Source organism: Miscanthus floridulus, chromosome 8 (assembly GCF_019320115.1).
Source record: "Miscanthus floridulus cultivar M001 chromosome 8, ASM1932011v1, whole genome shotgun sequence".
NCBI lineage: Eukaryota > Viridiplantae > Streptophyta > Magnoliopsida > Poales > Poaceae > Miscanthus > Miscanthus floridulus.
In genome coordinates, this window is record NC_089587.1 from 151,235,878 (window position 1) to 151,251,742 (window position 15,865).

At 47.2% G+C, this 15,865-nt stretch overlaps 1 protein-coding gene across 1 annotated transcript; it reads left to right on the forward strand.

Moving 5' to 3' along the window:
- The first annotated feature begins 1,909 nt into the window (after window positions 1-1,909).
- LOC136477367 (ABC transporter B family member 2-like) lies at window positions 1,910-14,791 on the forward strand. The gene is made up of 10 exons (XM_066475508.1): window positions 1,910-2,453; window positions 2,613-2,667; window positions 2,770-2,945; window positions 10,771-10,971; window positions 11,070-11,329; window positions 11,420-12,346; window positions 12,426-13,086; window positions 13,173-13,420; window positions 13,501-13,913; window positions 14,002-14,791. The coding sequence occupies exons 1-10, from the start codon at window positions 2,202-2,204 to the stop codon at window positions 14,562-14,564; spliced, it is 3,756 nt and encodes a 1,251-aa protein (XP_066331605.1). The 5' UTR covers window positions 1,910-2,201; the 3' UTR covers window positions 14,565-14,791.
- The last annotated feature ends 1,074 nt before the right edge of the window (window positions 14,792-15,865 follow it).

The window sequence follows — 15,865 nt, forward strand, 5'->3', positions numbered from 1 at the left end:
AATTTAATAACACTTAAATATTGATCTTTTTATAAAATTAATTAAATGTAAAATGTTAGACTCGATGTTATGCTAAATTACATTCTTTTCGGGAGGGGGCAATACAAACTACTAGTACAGAAGTGATTAACTAGTAAATATTTGTCGTTTTGCCGGACGTTGTGATCGGATGTGGTCTAACACTCAATGACACAGGGTTTATACTGGTTCAGGCAACGTGCTCTACGTCTAGTTTGAGTCGGTCGATGAATTTATTCATGAGCCCAGGTGCTCGAAGTTTGCTGTGGGGTTACAAACGAGTGGGGGTAAGATGGGGGTGTTCGAGGTCCGATCGGACTCTGGACCGAAGGGCCGAGAGTGACGAGAGCTCCTACGTGCGCTAAGTATTGGAACGTATACTCTGTGTAGCTTTAGAATATCTAAAGCTAGCAGAGAGTGAGTCGGAGCGATCCGTTTGTTATCTGTTGTTCGACCGTCCTTTTTTAGGAGAGAGCGTATCCTCTTTTATAGGCGAAGAGGATGGTCTTACAAGTGAGAGAGAGAGTGTATGTGTGTGCCCTAGTCTTGTTGTCCACGCCGTCGGGTACAAGACGGTTTGTCGGCGCCCACAATACTATTGACGTCCAGATGCATATGGTAGACTCCATCGTGTTCCTCCAGTATGGCAAATGTCGGCGCCTACCATACTGTAGGACAAATATAGGCGCCCACAACACTGTTCGTCTTCTGACATGTCTGGAATGTTATAAAGTACCCTTCTGACATGACCTGGCAGTACTGTCCTGCAGGTGTGCTGGGTACGGTTCTCGGTATTGCGGTTTGACTTGAGCGCCCTGCCTTACTTGCTCTGCCTGATTCTTTGGGTCCTTACCAAGCGGGCATCCCCGTTCGGTCGTTTTCCCATCGGCTCCGACCGCGCCGGTCGAAGAAGAGCTGTAAGCAGAGGTTCGGTGTACTCTCGGTCGGAGAAGTAGATCGTTTTTCCGGCCTGTCGTTAGGTATCTGGGCCGGCTCAGGTGTTGCGTGTCGTTCGCAACGTCGTCTGCTGGGCCGAACTTTTGCTGGGAAGCAGGTCCATTAGGGACCCCGGGTTTATGAACCCGACAAGCACAATATTAAGTTTGACGGATTATATGTAAACATATCAATATTTATAGTACCAAATAAATATCGCTAAATTTGTCAAGATTATAGTATATTTATTTAGCATCATAAATGTTAAATATTTTTACCTAAATATGTGTTAACTGTTAGATATTTTCTTGACAGATGTAGTAGATTATAGATAGGTTCACATCCTGCCTCTGGGCCTACCTTCATAAGCATACTCAGTTAATCTGTACTTCTTCGCTAATTATTATACACGTAACTGGAAGTTGAAGTTTGTAATTTGGACAACTGTACAACTGCATCAATCAGCTACGGTGGCATACGAGCACTTACACAACTAGAGTAGTGCGCTGTGCATCCTTTATTGCACGACTGTACGTGGATGTGCTTCAAGCCTCTTCATCAAGGGAGACACGAAAAATGGCAAAAAGGTATGGATTACATCAACGCTCAAGCGTCTACCATTCTTGACCAAATTGAAACAAGTGCAACAAATACCGGATCACGTATTATCAACCAATTTTCTTTTGTGTCTGTAAGCACAGAAAACATTAATTTGACATCGTGCAGCTTTTTCATTTATTTATGAAAAATAAAAGGGTTTAAGCTGTCAAAGAACAGAACAGTAGAGTAGGCAAACATTTATCTGTCCGTTCCAGCAGCATTAATCAAAATTCAGACAAATTCATGTCATTCCTGCACCTACTTGTTGCCCTGGCCCCCAGTAACTACCGCTTCAAAGCAGCAGCAGGCCAGCAGCTGACGCCCTGACCCTACACCGAGTCAAACCTATCGCCTCCTCCGATCGCCATTAACGAGTCAGTTGCTCTGCGCTACCACGCGGCCGAGATGCTGCTGGCAGCAAGCTCACCGCCCCTACAGCCTACAGGGAGCGAGTACGCACGGCAGCTACTAGAAGGCTAGCTAGTGCACACCAAACCAAACCCCTTTTCAAGCGCCACCAGCGGGCACAGCGGGCACCGTCGTCACTCCCAGGCTCGAGGAGGGCAGAGGGGGCCTCACCGGTGCGATCTCCGGCCTGTCGAGCAGGGGCGTGGTGCGGCCACCGGCCAGGGGCGAGCGAGGGTGCCATGAGCTCGTCGTCGGAGAATGGCGCCGGCCCGGAGGCCAGCGGGAAGAAGGAGGAGGCGGCCAAGGTGCCGTTCCTGAAGCTGTTCTCGTTCGCGGACCGGTGGGACTGCGTGCTGATGGCGGTGGGCTCGCTGGGCGCGTGCGCGCACGGCGCCTCCGTCCCGGTCTTCTTCATCTTCTTCGGCAAGCTCATCAACATCATCGGCCTCGCCTACCTCTTCCCCACCACCGTCTCCAGCCGCGTCGCCAAGGTACGTACGTCACAGTCTGGCTCGTCCAGACGGCGCCGGCACGCGCGCGCATCCAGCTCTCCGGCCGTTTTGGAGAGATCTCGGCGCGCGCTAGCTAGCTATCTAACTAGCGACGGCGCAACGACATGGGCTGATTTGTTTCGCGTCGCGTGCACACAGTACTCACTGGACTTCGTGTACCTCGGCATCGTCATACTCTTCTCGTCGTGGACCGGTGCGTGCGTGCAACAAGACACTGCTACTTCTACTAGTGTGCAATGCCGGCAGCGAGCAGCGTGCGTGCAGATATTAAGATGACTTGCGCGTCGTGTTGCAGAGGTGGCGTGCTGGATGCACACGGGCGAGCGGCAGGCGGCGAAGATGCGGCTGGCCTACCTGCGCGCGATGCTGGACCAGGACATCGCCGTCTTCGACACGGAGGCGTCCACCGGCGAGGTCATCAACGCCATCACCAGCGACATCCTCGTCGTCCAGGACGCCATCTCCGAGAAGGTACGCCCACGTGACCTTTACCTTACCTTGCTCATGGATCTGAAAGTATTTAGATGGAGATTAGTGGATAATACTTAGCTTAGATATAAGTCTGGGATCGCCAAGCGTAGTCACAGCCATGGCGCTATAGTAACGTGGTCACTGGTGTCGAAATAGAGGTAGCATTGTAGTGGTGGTGCGGTCCAATGACGGCGGTGAAGGCCGGTGAAGCTTCCCGTCGCTCATAACGCTCCCTCTAAATCGGACTAGGGTCAAACTCGGTGAGGAACTGGCGGCTCCGATCAACCTCATGTCTCGAACCCCTGCCCCACCTCCTTTACATAGCGCTGCGCAACGGGGCCCACTAGCCAGTAGAGCGGCTGGACGCTCCCCATCAGGGCGTGAGTCAATGTCCCAATTAGTCGTTGGACCAAATTGGTAAAGATCAACCTAACATTCTCCCCATTAATCTTACCTTATGTCTTATACTTAATTTACTTTATCTTTTTCCCATTCCATCGCAGATCAGTGCATAGAGCGTGCCTCATCATCATGGTCAGTTGCCATTAGATTAAATAGTTACAATGCACCTCTCTGTTTTGAAACAGATTCTCAACTAGACCCTTAGTATCCAGAAATTATAGGCTTTTTCGTAAACCCATGTCGACTGTATGTTCTCTGAACGCACTGGGTGCTTAACCTTTGGTAAGCGGATCCGTAAGTACTTGCTTAGTACTTATATGCTCAATGCTTTCAAAATGATTCTGAATTTTCTTCTTTTAGAACATAAACTTAATGTTAATGTGTTTGACAGCACATTTGACCTGTTGTCTTAGAAGTTAACTACTTTAAATGGTTGTTGATGTTGACTACCATTATTAAATTCAGGTACATATTCACTTAACCTCCTTTTACCTGTTCTTTAAACCCTCATGTGAAGCTATACTATGGTATGCATTATTGATGACACCATAACTATTTCTTTGAAGCTTTTTCACAATAATACTCTAACTGCGAGTGTTAGCAACTACTATGGATTTCAATACATATCTCGCTAAGACTTAACATTTGTACCCTTAACTAGTTGAGAGTACTTGTTCCTTCTTACTCAACATGGGGCCTATGATATTTTGTAAAATTACAAGACATTCTCAGCTCCATTCCAATGATCTATATCTGAACTAGACTTCTCCCAAAACATCCCGGATACGTAAACTACATCAGAATAAGTTCTTACTTGTATTTGTACACTCATCAAGCTTTCAACAGCTAAAGCATATGGAACTATGTTTATTTGATCGAGCTCATATTGGTTCCTGAAACACTTAAAGTTCACAAATCTATTACCTTTGACTATAGAAGCAGGCGTAGGTTTACTCGCATGCATACTTTATATCTTTAGAATCTTTTCTAAGTATGCCTTTGCTTTAGTCCTAATATCCCATTTTCTTCTATCTCGATGAATTTTGATTCCTAGAACCAATGACGCTTCACCAAGATCATTCACATTAAAACTTGAGGACAAAACTTCTTCTTCAATGACAGATTAACATCACTACTAGTGAGTAGAATGTCATCTACTCACAGGATGTGGAAAATAAATTTTTCATTCTTTTACTTCGCATAAACGCTATTGTTCTTCTCATTTTTTTAAAACCCAAACTTTCTTATTGGATTTCTATAGGCTCCCATATGTTCTTTTCTTCCACGATAAAATCTTTTGAGTTGTGCCATGTAAACGTTTTCATACAAATCTCCGTTGAGGAATACCACCTTTACATCCATCTAATGTAACTTTAAATCATAATGTGCCATGAACACCATTATGATTCTAAAAGAATCCTTGCATGAGACTGGAGAAAAAACTCTCATTGTAATCTATTCATTCTCTTTGCGTAAAGCCTTTTCCTACAAGTTGTGCTTTATATCTTTCTACATTTCTTTTGGAGTCACGTTTTGTGTTGTAGACCCTTTTACAGCCTACTATTTTTGCTCTATTAGGAATTACTTCTAAGTCCTAAACACCGTTGGTATTCATCGAATTCATTTCAACTTGCATAGCTTTTTGTTATTTAAACGAGTAAACGCTTCTCATGGCTTCTTCAAATAAGGTGGGATCCCTCTCCATTTGAATTTTTTTACTAACATGGACTTTATAGTTATCAGAAAAACTAGTTTACTAATTCTTTGAGACTTTCTGGGGCCTCAGCTACTGGCACTTTTATATGAAGCTATTGTTGCTCTTCATTATCAAGAGACAATTGATTCTATCGGCTCCTATATTACAAGATCCTTATTAACATTATTCATCTTCTTCGAAGAGCCAACAATATGTGTTGTATAAGTCACACAACATCAACATGCATCGAGAAATTCGTTATTTTGAATCACTAAAGTGGGCACGTAGTCCCGCTTCTCTTCAAGTCATAGATCTCTATATACCACTACATACCTTGATTCTTCAGATCTTTCCACCTTTTCTAAAGATAGTGTATCTTTAAATATCTTATTTTGGGTTTAATCTGTTAAAACCTCTTATGACGCTTTAAGCACCACCTTTAATATCTTTGAGGCTGACTACGCTATCTTTCTGTCAGAACTTTAAAAGGTCTAGAAATTTAGCTATTTCTCTGCTTATGGGTATCATTGTTGTGACCTTTGTACTCCAACAACGGTCGCATTTATCTTAATTAATCTTTATCTAAGAGTATTTTCTTAGGTTGATCTTAATATTCTCCCAATCGAAATATGGCATTAACTTTACTGTCATAATTTTGAGAACTATTCAGAAAACCTATGAACGAAGAGACACTTATAACTTACTTCATTCATATAATTATATCATGTAAATAAAATTATTTCTTGATCCATTTAGGAGAACTTTTCTTATTTCACTTTAAGAACTCAATGAGGTCTTTCATTAGCAGTACTTTTACAAGTCACGCTTACATCTTTTCTTATCTTTTGGTTAGTATTGACCATGACGATGTATTTATATTGTGCCACAGTCAATACTAGGACAGTATAAGAGCTACCCAAACTTCTCTCGCTATGCGGGATACAAAACATGTGAATCATCACAAAACTTCTCCCGCCATGCAGGATTGACTAGCATAAATACTATACCAAAACTTCTCCCCATGCGAGATAAATGTATACAAAACTTAGTCACGACGACTAAAATATTCACTTATACTTTATTTTCTAATTAAATCTTCCCGTTGGTTCTAATTTAATAAAAAAATTAATAAACTAACAAAAAAGTCCTGAACTGGTTTGACTCAAGCCTTTTCATTCACATAGCCCAATATTGCAGCCCGTTGGTATGCAACCGAGTGATTTCATCGGTTAAATAAATAAGGTGCTTCTGCATTAATTCTACATCACCGTTAGGTAGAAAATAGAATTAATGCATAAAACTCATAAATCAACTTGAAATACATATAACTACTCTTCAAAATTAAATTCTCCCGTTAGTTCAAATTTAATTAGAAGATAATCAACATCATTGTAGCGAAAACTTGATAATGAAATACATTCTTTTAGTTTAGGAGCATTTCTTAGTCCTTATCTACTCTCTGAAAAATTGACCACGTTGGTGTAAAATTTATCAGAGATTTAAACTTCAAACTTAAATTTATTATAATATTGTCATCATCAACGTTGGTCAGAAAATGACAATACCATAATCTTACTTAAACAGCCCTAGTTGCCACCCGCAGCGCAGCCAGACAAGAGAGAGCAGCGCGTGCTCGTCCTAGGCTGAGTGCGCCGCCGCCGAGCGGTCTTGGCGACGGTGCCCTAGACTCCCACATGCGCTGCGGTGGGGTTCGTCCTAAACCCTAGTGCGATGCCGCCGCGGGTCCTCTCGTCGGAGCGCGAGATCCCCAGTGGGTGAGCGCGCCGCCGTCGAGCGGTCCTGTGACGGTGTCCTCAGCCAAGGCTCGCACGCACGGCGACGAGCACGGCTCGCCATCTTCCCATGTGCCGGCGAGGCGGCGGCGGGCGCATCTTCCCACGCGCGGTGGTGGCGACGTTTGCGAGAAATCGGGTAGGTCCTCCCCTTCTCTGTCCATCCATCTAGGGTTAGGGTTAGGGTTTCGTGTTGAGTTAGGGTTTTGATCAGATTGGCAGATCGTGTCCCTTCCTTCTCTTTCTTGTTCTGATCTACCCTAAGAACTTGGGTATGTCCTCCCTTTCTTCATCATTTCCCCTTCTAGGGTAAGGGTTAGGTTAGACTGTTTCTCCTCGCGCCTGCGGCGGCTCGGGGTGACTTCCCGCGCGACGTCGAGGAGACGGCCGACGGCGGTGATTTAGGGTTAGGGTTTCGATCCGATTGGCAGATCGAGTCCCCTCCCTCTACTTTGTTTTTACTTTTCTACCCCGATCTAGATCTACACACTAGAAAACCTGGCTCTGATACAATTGATGGATCTAAAAGTACTTCTAGACGTAGATTAGTGGGTAATACTTAGCTTAGATAGATGACTTGGGTCGCCAAGCGCAGTCACGGCCATGGCGCCACAACGACGTGACCACTGGTGTCGAAGTAGAGGTAGCATCGTAGTGGTGGTACGGTCCAGTGACAGCGGTGAAGGCTGGTGGAACTTTACGTCGCTTACCACGCTCTCTCTAGATCGAACTAGGGTCAGACTCGGTGGAAAACTGATGGCTCCGATCAATCTCGTGTCTCGAACCCCAATACTCATCTCCTTTATATAGCACTACGTGACTGGCATTAGAGTGACTAGGCACCTCCGTCAGGGCGCGAGTAAGCACCCTATTTGGTACTACCGGCTGCGCGCGTTGCCATTCTCGCTGTGGCGCGCCGCGCTGCCGACCGCCGCACTCAGCCGCTCAGGCGAGGCGGAAGGGGAAAAGGACGAGAGGAATTAACGCCGGGGCACCAGGCCGGCGGCAAGCTAGCTGGTGTCCGGCGCGCAGTTACTAGGGGCCGGGGTTGGTGAGGGGCATTGAAGGGCGTGCGCGGGCGCGTCGTGGCACAGCAGCAGTACGCCGCAGGATTCACAGATCGCAAAGTACGTCGCCGATTTATTAGGAAGTAAAAGAAAAGCTCCATGCCGCTTCTCTGTTTGAGATTCATTTCTGCGGGAACCGTTGGATGTTCATGTTCGGCCCATATGTCTAGTATTATAACCTTGGTACCTCTGACTATGCTTATCGGTTCGTACGTGTTCACCAGCTAAAGACGTGTCAACCGGGGATAGGTGGATCCTGGAAAGTCGCTAGTATAGTGTTTTTACAAGCACAACTTTTTTTCACGACCGTATCTAAGCATATAATTTTATTATTATTAAGAGGAAAAGAACGTTACAACGTGAAAAGTTTGAAAAGAGGGTTACAACGTGCCTAAGTACTTGTTAACGTGAAAAGAGGGTTCTAACGACATCGAGCCGGTTCGCTAGGAGGAATTCTAGAGGAATTTGGATGGTTTGGAGGAATGCTGGAGGAATTTGTGAGAGAAAAACACTGTTCCAGATGAAAAAAGAAGTGGATCAAGCCGGGTTTAAGGGCACGCGAACGGAGCCATCATCTAAAAACGTTTGAAAAGTTAATTACATGACTAGTGGAAGTGTCTTTTTTTTGGAACGACATCATCTAAAAACGTTTGAAAAGTTAATTACATGACTAGTGGAAGTGTTTTTTTTTCATAGCTCATTTGTGTCAAAAACAACACGCTTCCATCACTCGTGGAAAATGTTTTTTTTCCAATAACAAATTAAATGAGCATTAATGGCCTCATCTCAAGATTGACATGAAGCACAATGAATGGCTTACCATGATGCACCGTCTGTCTAGATGGATCGAACGTACCTTGCCATGTTGTACACGTTGCCCTGTTCGCTTGGCTGATAAGCCATGGCTGAAAGTACTGTTGACTGATTTGTTATGAGAGAAAAATATTATTCATTGACTGAAAAAGTACAGCTTATAAGCCAAACGAACATGACATGTGTTACATATCACTTTCCACAAGATTCTTGGTCCACGAACTAAGTATCTCGCTGAGTGCTTTTGTAGTTCACATGGAAGTCACCTATGGCTTGTTTAGATAAAACTGTTCAAACCCAATGCATATAGATTGGAGTAGAAATTAAATTGAATTACTCTCTCCAACCAAAATAAATCAACTTCTAGAGTTGTTCTGAGTTAAATCAAATTATGTTAAGTTTGCCTAAATTTGTAGAAAAAAACTTCAATGTTTATGACATGAAATTAGTATAACTAGCTACATCATGAAATATATTTTGACAACCTACTTATTTGGTACTATAAATGTTGTTGTTGATCACTATAAAGTTGGTCAAACTCAACATAATTTAACTTAGAGTGACTCTAGGAGTTTAAATACTTGGGACCGAGGGAGTATCATTTTATATCAAACTTTTGCTCCCAAATACTGTACATATAAACTAGAGAGGATTATGCTCTATCCAATCAAAGATACTCCTAGTTGATAAGGAAAAATGTAGATTTTTTGGGCTAAATGAAATATATTAATGTTGATGTGTGAGTTTGACAAACAAACTGTAGGCATCTAACATAGTTGATAAGGACATTATGTATTTTGTTTTCTCCTTAACAGAGAATACGGGTAATATAATCTTTTGCCGTCTTTTGAAAAAAAAATGTATCGGTGTTGAAAAGTGAGTTTAGCGAACAAACTATAGCATCAAAAAACAGTTGATAAGAAAAGTTATGAATTATTTGGCAAAATTGACATATATATAAATAATATAATATTAGTATTGATGAGCGACTTTGACAAATAAGCTATAGGTATCATAATGGATAGAAATATTTCTTTACTTAATAAAAATATTTCTTCACAAGGATAGGTGGTGTGTGGGGGTGGGTGGGGGGGGGGGGGGGGGAGAATATATATATGTACATTTTTTAGATAAAGGATAGAAATATTTCTTTACTCAATAAAAATAACTAAAACATTGCCACGTTTCTTTTTCTTAAAAAAAAAACAGGAACGGTTCAGCAATGACAGCGTAGCCAGCTGCCATTTCAGCTTCTAGATCGTCTCAAATGCATGTCTCTCGGCTCTCAGCAGCTGAGCATGAGCTGAAGGCATGTCTATAATATGGTCCCAGACTCCTAGTCCTACCAAGTCAGTCAGTCTTTTTTGGGCAGAACCCGAGCTGACACCGTCAGATCTTCATCGTACGACTTGCTCGATCGTATGTGTTTGACTGAGCTAGCGGTTCATGTGACTTTGTTTTCATGCACCTGTCCCAAATTATCTATCACTTTTGATTTCCATACCACAAGTTTAACTCGATTTATAAAAAATATGTGTAACATTTGTATCTCTAAATAAATTTATTAAAAAAATAGATTTAAAGATCTTTCTAATGATACCAATTATGTATCATAAATATTAATATTTTTTAATATATATTTTGTCAAAGTTGTTTTTCGGGAAGCGAAAACGATATATATTTTGGGACAGAGAGAGTATATGCCGTAAATTAAGTATATTTTCATTTTGGGCATCGAAATATTTTTTTACTAAAATCATCGAAATACAGCTATGTTGTAAGTTGTAACATGTGATTGAACACAATGAAAAAGTTAGAAGCATCGTCTACTGCGGAAAATTCATCATAGCTAGTTGGGCCTCAAAGATTGGAGAGTTGCACTCTATTTCTGCATCATTTTTCGCCTCGGCCCATAGCTACCTCAAATCAGGCCCACATAACTTCCACCGTCCCACTAGCCCTGCTTTGCTGGTCGCGGATGGCGTGCCTGTTTGCCCGTGTTTATGTGCGTGTTCTGACAACCTGATGGATGGTGTTTCCGTGGTTCGCTGCAGGTGGGCAACTTCATGCACTACATCAGCCGGTTCCTGGCCGGCTTCGCCATCGGGTTCTCGCAGGTGTGGCAGATCAGCCTCGTCACCCTCGCCATCGTCCCGCTCATCGCCATCGCCGGCGGCACCTACGCCTACGTCACCATCGGCCTCATGGCCCGCGTCCGCAAGTCCTACGTCAAGGCCGGCGAGATCGCCGAGGAGGTCGACCGCCGCCTCAAATTCTCTCGATGTGTCCTTCTAATCGATCACGGACGCGCGTACGTACTGACGCTGCCGTAGGTTCGTGCGCCCGCCCGCAGGTGATCGGCAACGTGCGGACGGTGCAGGCGTTCGTCGGCGAGGAGAAGGCCGTGAGGTCGTACCGGGAGGCGCTTCTGAGGACGTACAAGTACGGCAAGAGGGGCGGCCTCGCCAAGGGCCTCGGCCTCGGCTCCATGCACTCGGTGCTTTTCCTCTCCTGGGCGCTGCTCATCTGGTTCACCAGCGTCGTCGTCCACAAGCGGATCTCCAACGGCGGCGAGTCCTTCACCACCATGCTCAACGTCGTCATTGCTGGCCTGTGAGTGCACAGATTTTAATTCCATGTCCTTCATGCCGATCTACGTCGCCAAGCAATCAATTGGAAATTTCGTGTGCGCGTGACTGGCAGGTCGCTCGGCCAGGCAGCGCCGAACATTTCGACGTTCCTGCGGGCGAGGACGGCGGCGTACCCCATCTTCCAGATGATCGAGAGGAGCACTGTGAACAAGGCGAGCTCCAAGACCGGTCTCACGCTGCAGGAGGTCGACGGGCACATCCAGTTCCGCAACGTCCACTTCAGCTACCCGTCACGGCCGGACGTTGTCATCCTCGATAGGTTCAGCCTGGACTTTCCGGCCGGCAAGATCGTCGCTCTCGTCGGCGGGAGCGGGTCCGGCAAGAGCACCGTAGTCTCGCTCATCGAGCGCTTCTATGAGCCGCTGTCCGGCTCCATTCTGCTTGATGGGCACGACATAAAGGAGCTCGACGTCAAGTGGCTGCGCCGGCAGATCGGGCTGGTCAATCAGGAGCCGGCCCTGTTCGCGACGAGCATCCGGGAGAACATACTCTACGGCAAAGGAGACGCCACCATGGAGGAGATTAACCACGCGGCGAAGCTGTCAGAGGCTATCACATTCATAAACCACCTCCCTGATCGGTACGAGACGCAGGTCGGCGAGCGCGGGATACAGCTCTCCGGCGGCCAGAAGCAGCGCATAGCGATCTCGAGAGCGATACTGAAGAACCCGTCGATACTGCTCCTCGATGAGGCGACGAGCGCACTGGATGCCGAATCCGAGAAGAGCGTGCAGGAGGCGCTGGACCGCGTCATGGTCGGCCGCACCACCGTGGTGATCGCGCACCGCCTGTCGACTATCCGGAACGCCGACATAATCGCAGTCGTCGACGGAGGCAGGATCGTCGAGACAGGCACGCACGAGCAGCTCATGGCGAACCCGTGCAGTGCCTACTCCTCTCTGATCCAACTTCAAGAGGCTGCCCAGCTTCAGCACAAGCCTTCTTTATCTGACAGTGCAAGCATTACCAGGCCACTAAGGTATCTTCTCTACTGGCCATCGTAAAAGAAGGGCAAATGTGCCACTATGATCTGATAAACTTAATTCGTTCACTTTCAGTTTCAAGTATTCAAGGGAGTTGTCCGGGAGGACGAGCATGGGCGCCAGCTTCCGCTCCGACAAGGACTCAATCAACCGGTACGGCGCTGGCGAGGCGCATGACGAAGTGCGCAAGGGGAAACCCTTGTCCATGAAAAAGCTCTACTCCATGGTGCGCCCGGATTGGTTCTTCGGCGTGTCAGGCACCATCAGCGCGTTCGTGGCTGGCTCCCAGATGCCGCTCTTCGCGCTTGGCGTCACGCAGGCGCTGGTGTCCTACTACATGGGGTGGGAGACCACGAAGCTGGAGGTGCGCAAGATTGCCGTGCTCTTCTGCTGCGGCGCCGTGCTGACAGTCGTGTTCCACGTGATTGAGCACCTGAGCTTTGGCATCATGGGCGAGCGGCTCACCCTGCGGGTCCGGGAGAAGATGTTCTCGGCCATCCTGCGGAACGAGATCGGGTGGTTCGACGACACCAGCAACACGAGCGCCATGCTATCGTCGCGGCTCGAGGCTGATGCAACTCTTGTGCGCACCATCGTCGTCGACCGCTCCACCATCTTGCTCCAGAACATTGGTATGATCGTGACTTCGCTCATCATCGCCTTCATACTCAACTGGAGGATCACACTGGTCGTCCTTGCCACCTATCCCCTCATGGTCAGCGGCCACATCAGTGAGGTGCATACTAAACACAAGTTCTTTGCGTGCCTAATCGTCGTATCAGTGTCTAATCAACTAAGAATCCTGTATGATCTATGGAACAGAAAATGTTCATGAAAGGCTATGGCGGCAACCTCAGCAAGTCCTATTTGAAGGCCAACATGCTTGCCGCGGAGGCAGTGAGCAACATCCGAACGGTGGCTGCCTTCTGCTCGGAGGAGAAGGTGATAAAACTCTATGCGGACGAGCTGAAGGAGCCTTCTAAGAGGTCCTTCCGGCGAGGCCAGGGCGCCGGACTCTTCTACGGAGTCTCCCAGTTCTTCCTCTTCTCCTCCTATGCACTGGCGTTATGGTAAAGTGTTATATATTGGATGGAACACAATGAATTTAGTTTCTGTACTCCATCCAGACGTAAAATGTTCCAAAATTCAGGTATGGTTCAGTACTGATGAGCAAGGAATTGGCCAGCTTCAAGTCCGTGATGAAGTCCTTCATGGTGCTCATAGTGACGGCACTGGCAATGGGGGAGACACTAGCAATGGCACCTGATATCATCAAAGGGAACCAGATGGCGTCCTCGGTGTTTGAGATCCTGGACCGCAAGACTGACGTCCGGATCGACACAGGTGAGGACATCAAGAGGGTCGAGGGGCTGATCGAGCTGCGCGGCGTCGAGTTCCGATACCCATCTAGGTCCGACGTGACCGTGTTCAAGGGCCTTGACTTGCTGATGAAGGCCGGCAAGAGCATGGCGCTTGTCGGGATGAGCGGCTCTGGCAAGAGCACCGTGCTGTCGCTCATCCTCCGGTTCTACGACCCTATCGCCGGAAGAGTCTTGATCGATGGTACGTCTTGTTCAAAGATAATTTATAGCTCCAGTTTTTCCCCGACAAAATATTCTGCCTAGCCTAAGTGCGTGGATGCAATCTGCAGGGAAGGACGTCAAGAAGCTTAAGCTGAAGTCTCTGAGGAAACACATCGGCCTGGTCCAGCAAGAGCCAGCGCTGTTCGCGACGACGATCTACGACAACATCCTGTACGGCAAGGACGGGGCCACGGAGGCCGAGGTCATCGAGGCGGCCAAGCTGGCGAACGCGCACTCGTTCATCAGCTCGCTGCCGGAGGGGTACAAGACCAAGGTCGGGGAGCGCGGCGTGCAGCTGTCGGGCGGGCAGAAGCAGCGCATCGCGATCGCGCGCGCCATCGTGAAGGACCCGGCTATCCTGCTACTGGACGAGGCGACGAGCGCGCTGGACGTGGAGTCGGAGCGCGTCGTGCAGCAGGCGCTGGACCGGGTGATGAAGAACCGGACCACCGTGATGGTGGCGCACCGGCTGTCGACGATCAAGAACGCCGACGTCATCTCGGTGCTGCAGGACGGCAAGATCATCGAGCAGGGGGCGCACCAGCACCTGATCGAGAACAAGAACGGCGCCTACCACAAGCTCGTCAACTTGCAACAGCAGCAACAGATGCAGACGCAGCAGAGCTCATGAGACATTTGGATAAAATCGTGCGTTTGTATCTTGCTGTGGCGTTGTCTTTCTTGGGCTTTTTGTAAAAGATCAGCGCTGGTAATCTCTTCAATGAAAGGGAGTGCTCAGAATTACAGGATAAAGCGTTATTGGATTGTTATTCCTATGTACTAGATTATTACAACTGAATTTTAGGAGTGTGATACATGTGTATCACTGACTCCGTGATTAAAAAATGTATTTTTTTATTCGCATTGAAGTTTGATTTTAACCTTCAACTATAAAATCGAAAAATGATAGACTTGTAGGACCTCTAGGTGCAGATCAGTAGAGAAATTCTTAACTTAGATAAGCAGACTCAGTAATGTGCCTCGTCAAGTGCAGTCGCGGCCGTGGCGCCGCCAATAAGGTGGCCATGACGTATCGGTGTAGGGGAAGCCGTGCAGGTGCCCGCTAGGTCGTTAACGGTAGAAGCAGCGTAGGCGCGACCAGTGGCGACAGTGAAGGCAGTGTGGACTTCCCGTCGCTTACAACGCGCCCTTTTAGATCAGAATAGGGCTAGGAACCTCGGTGTGGCGCTGACGGCTACGGTGAACCTCGTACCTTGTGCCCCGGCCTCCACCTTCATCTTTATAGCGCTGCGCAACAGGGGGCCCATCAGGCAGGAGAACGGCTGGACGCCCCCGATCAGTGCGCGGATCAAGGGCCCAATTGGCCGTTGGGCCAACTGGTGGAGATCAATTTAACAGGTAACAGACATCCTCCAAACTATCAGAACCGGACAAATTTAATCCTCGGCCGGTATTAAAAGCAATTTTCTATTCATGTTTTATTTTAAAAATGTTATGTATACGTTGATGTTATATTTAAAATTGTTTAGATTCGGTGTTTGTTCCTTCGTTTCCTGATTTCCGGCAAGAAGCCACGAGTTCTGTCAGAAGGCCGCTGCAGCCTCGATCTGGCCTCCTCTTACCGCCATAGGATCGCGTGTATCTAGTCGATCATAGCACGGTGCAGTAAAACGCGACGAACCACCGCAAGCATCGTCATCTTCGCCGCTTGCGCCGAAGAGGAGCGTCGGCGTCTCGGCATCGGCGTCATTGAGGATGACAGCGGGGTACTCGGCAAGACCATGAGAGGAGCGGCGTCATCTCAGCATCGGCTCGGCGCCTTGGAGGAGTGCCGCACAGGCCTAGGCAACGTACAACATTGTTCCCACAGCGTAGCGGACCTCCAATCCTCTCGACTAATTAATCCAACGGCAGCCACTGAAGCAGAAATGGATCAGCGCTAAACAAAAGGAACCAGAGGATGATGGAGGT

What these genes read in the sequence shown, in the direction of transcription:
- LOC136477367 (XM_066475508.1), top strand. Translation starts at nt 2,202, where the DNA reads ATGAGCTCGTCGTCGGAGAATGGCGCCGGCCCGGAGGCCAGCGGGAAG. An exon ending in AGGACGCCATCTCCGAGAAG is followed by an intron (nt 2,946 to 10,770) that starts GTACGCCCACGT and finishes GGTTCGCTGCAG; the next exon opens with GTGGGCAACTTCATGCACTA. An exon ending in TCAGCGGCCACATCAGTGAG is followed by an intron (nt 13,087 to 13,172) that starts GTGCATACTAAA and finishes TCTATGGAACAG; the next exon opens with AAAATGTTCATGAAAGGCTA.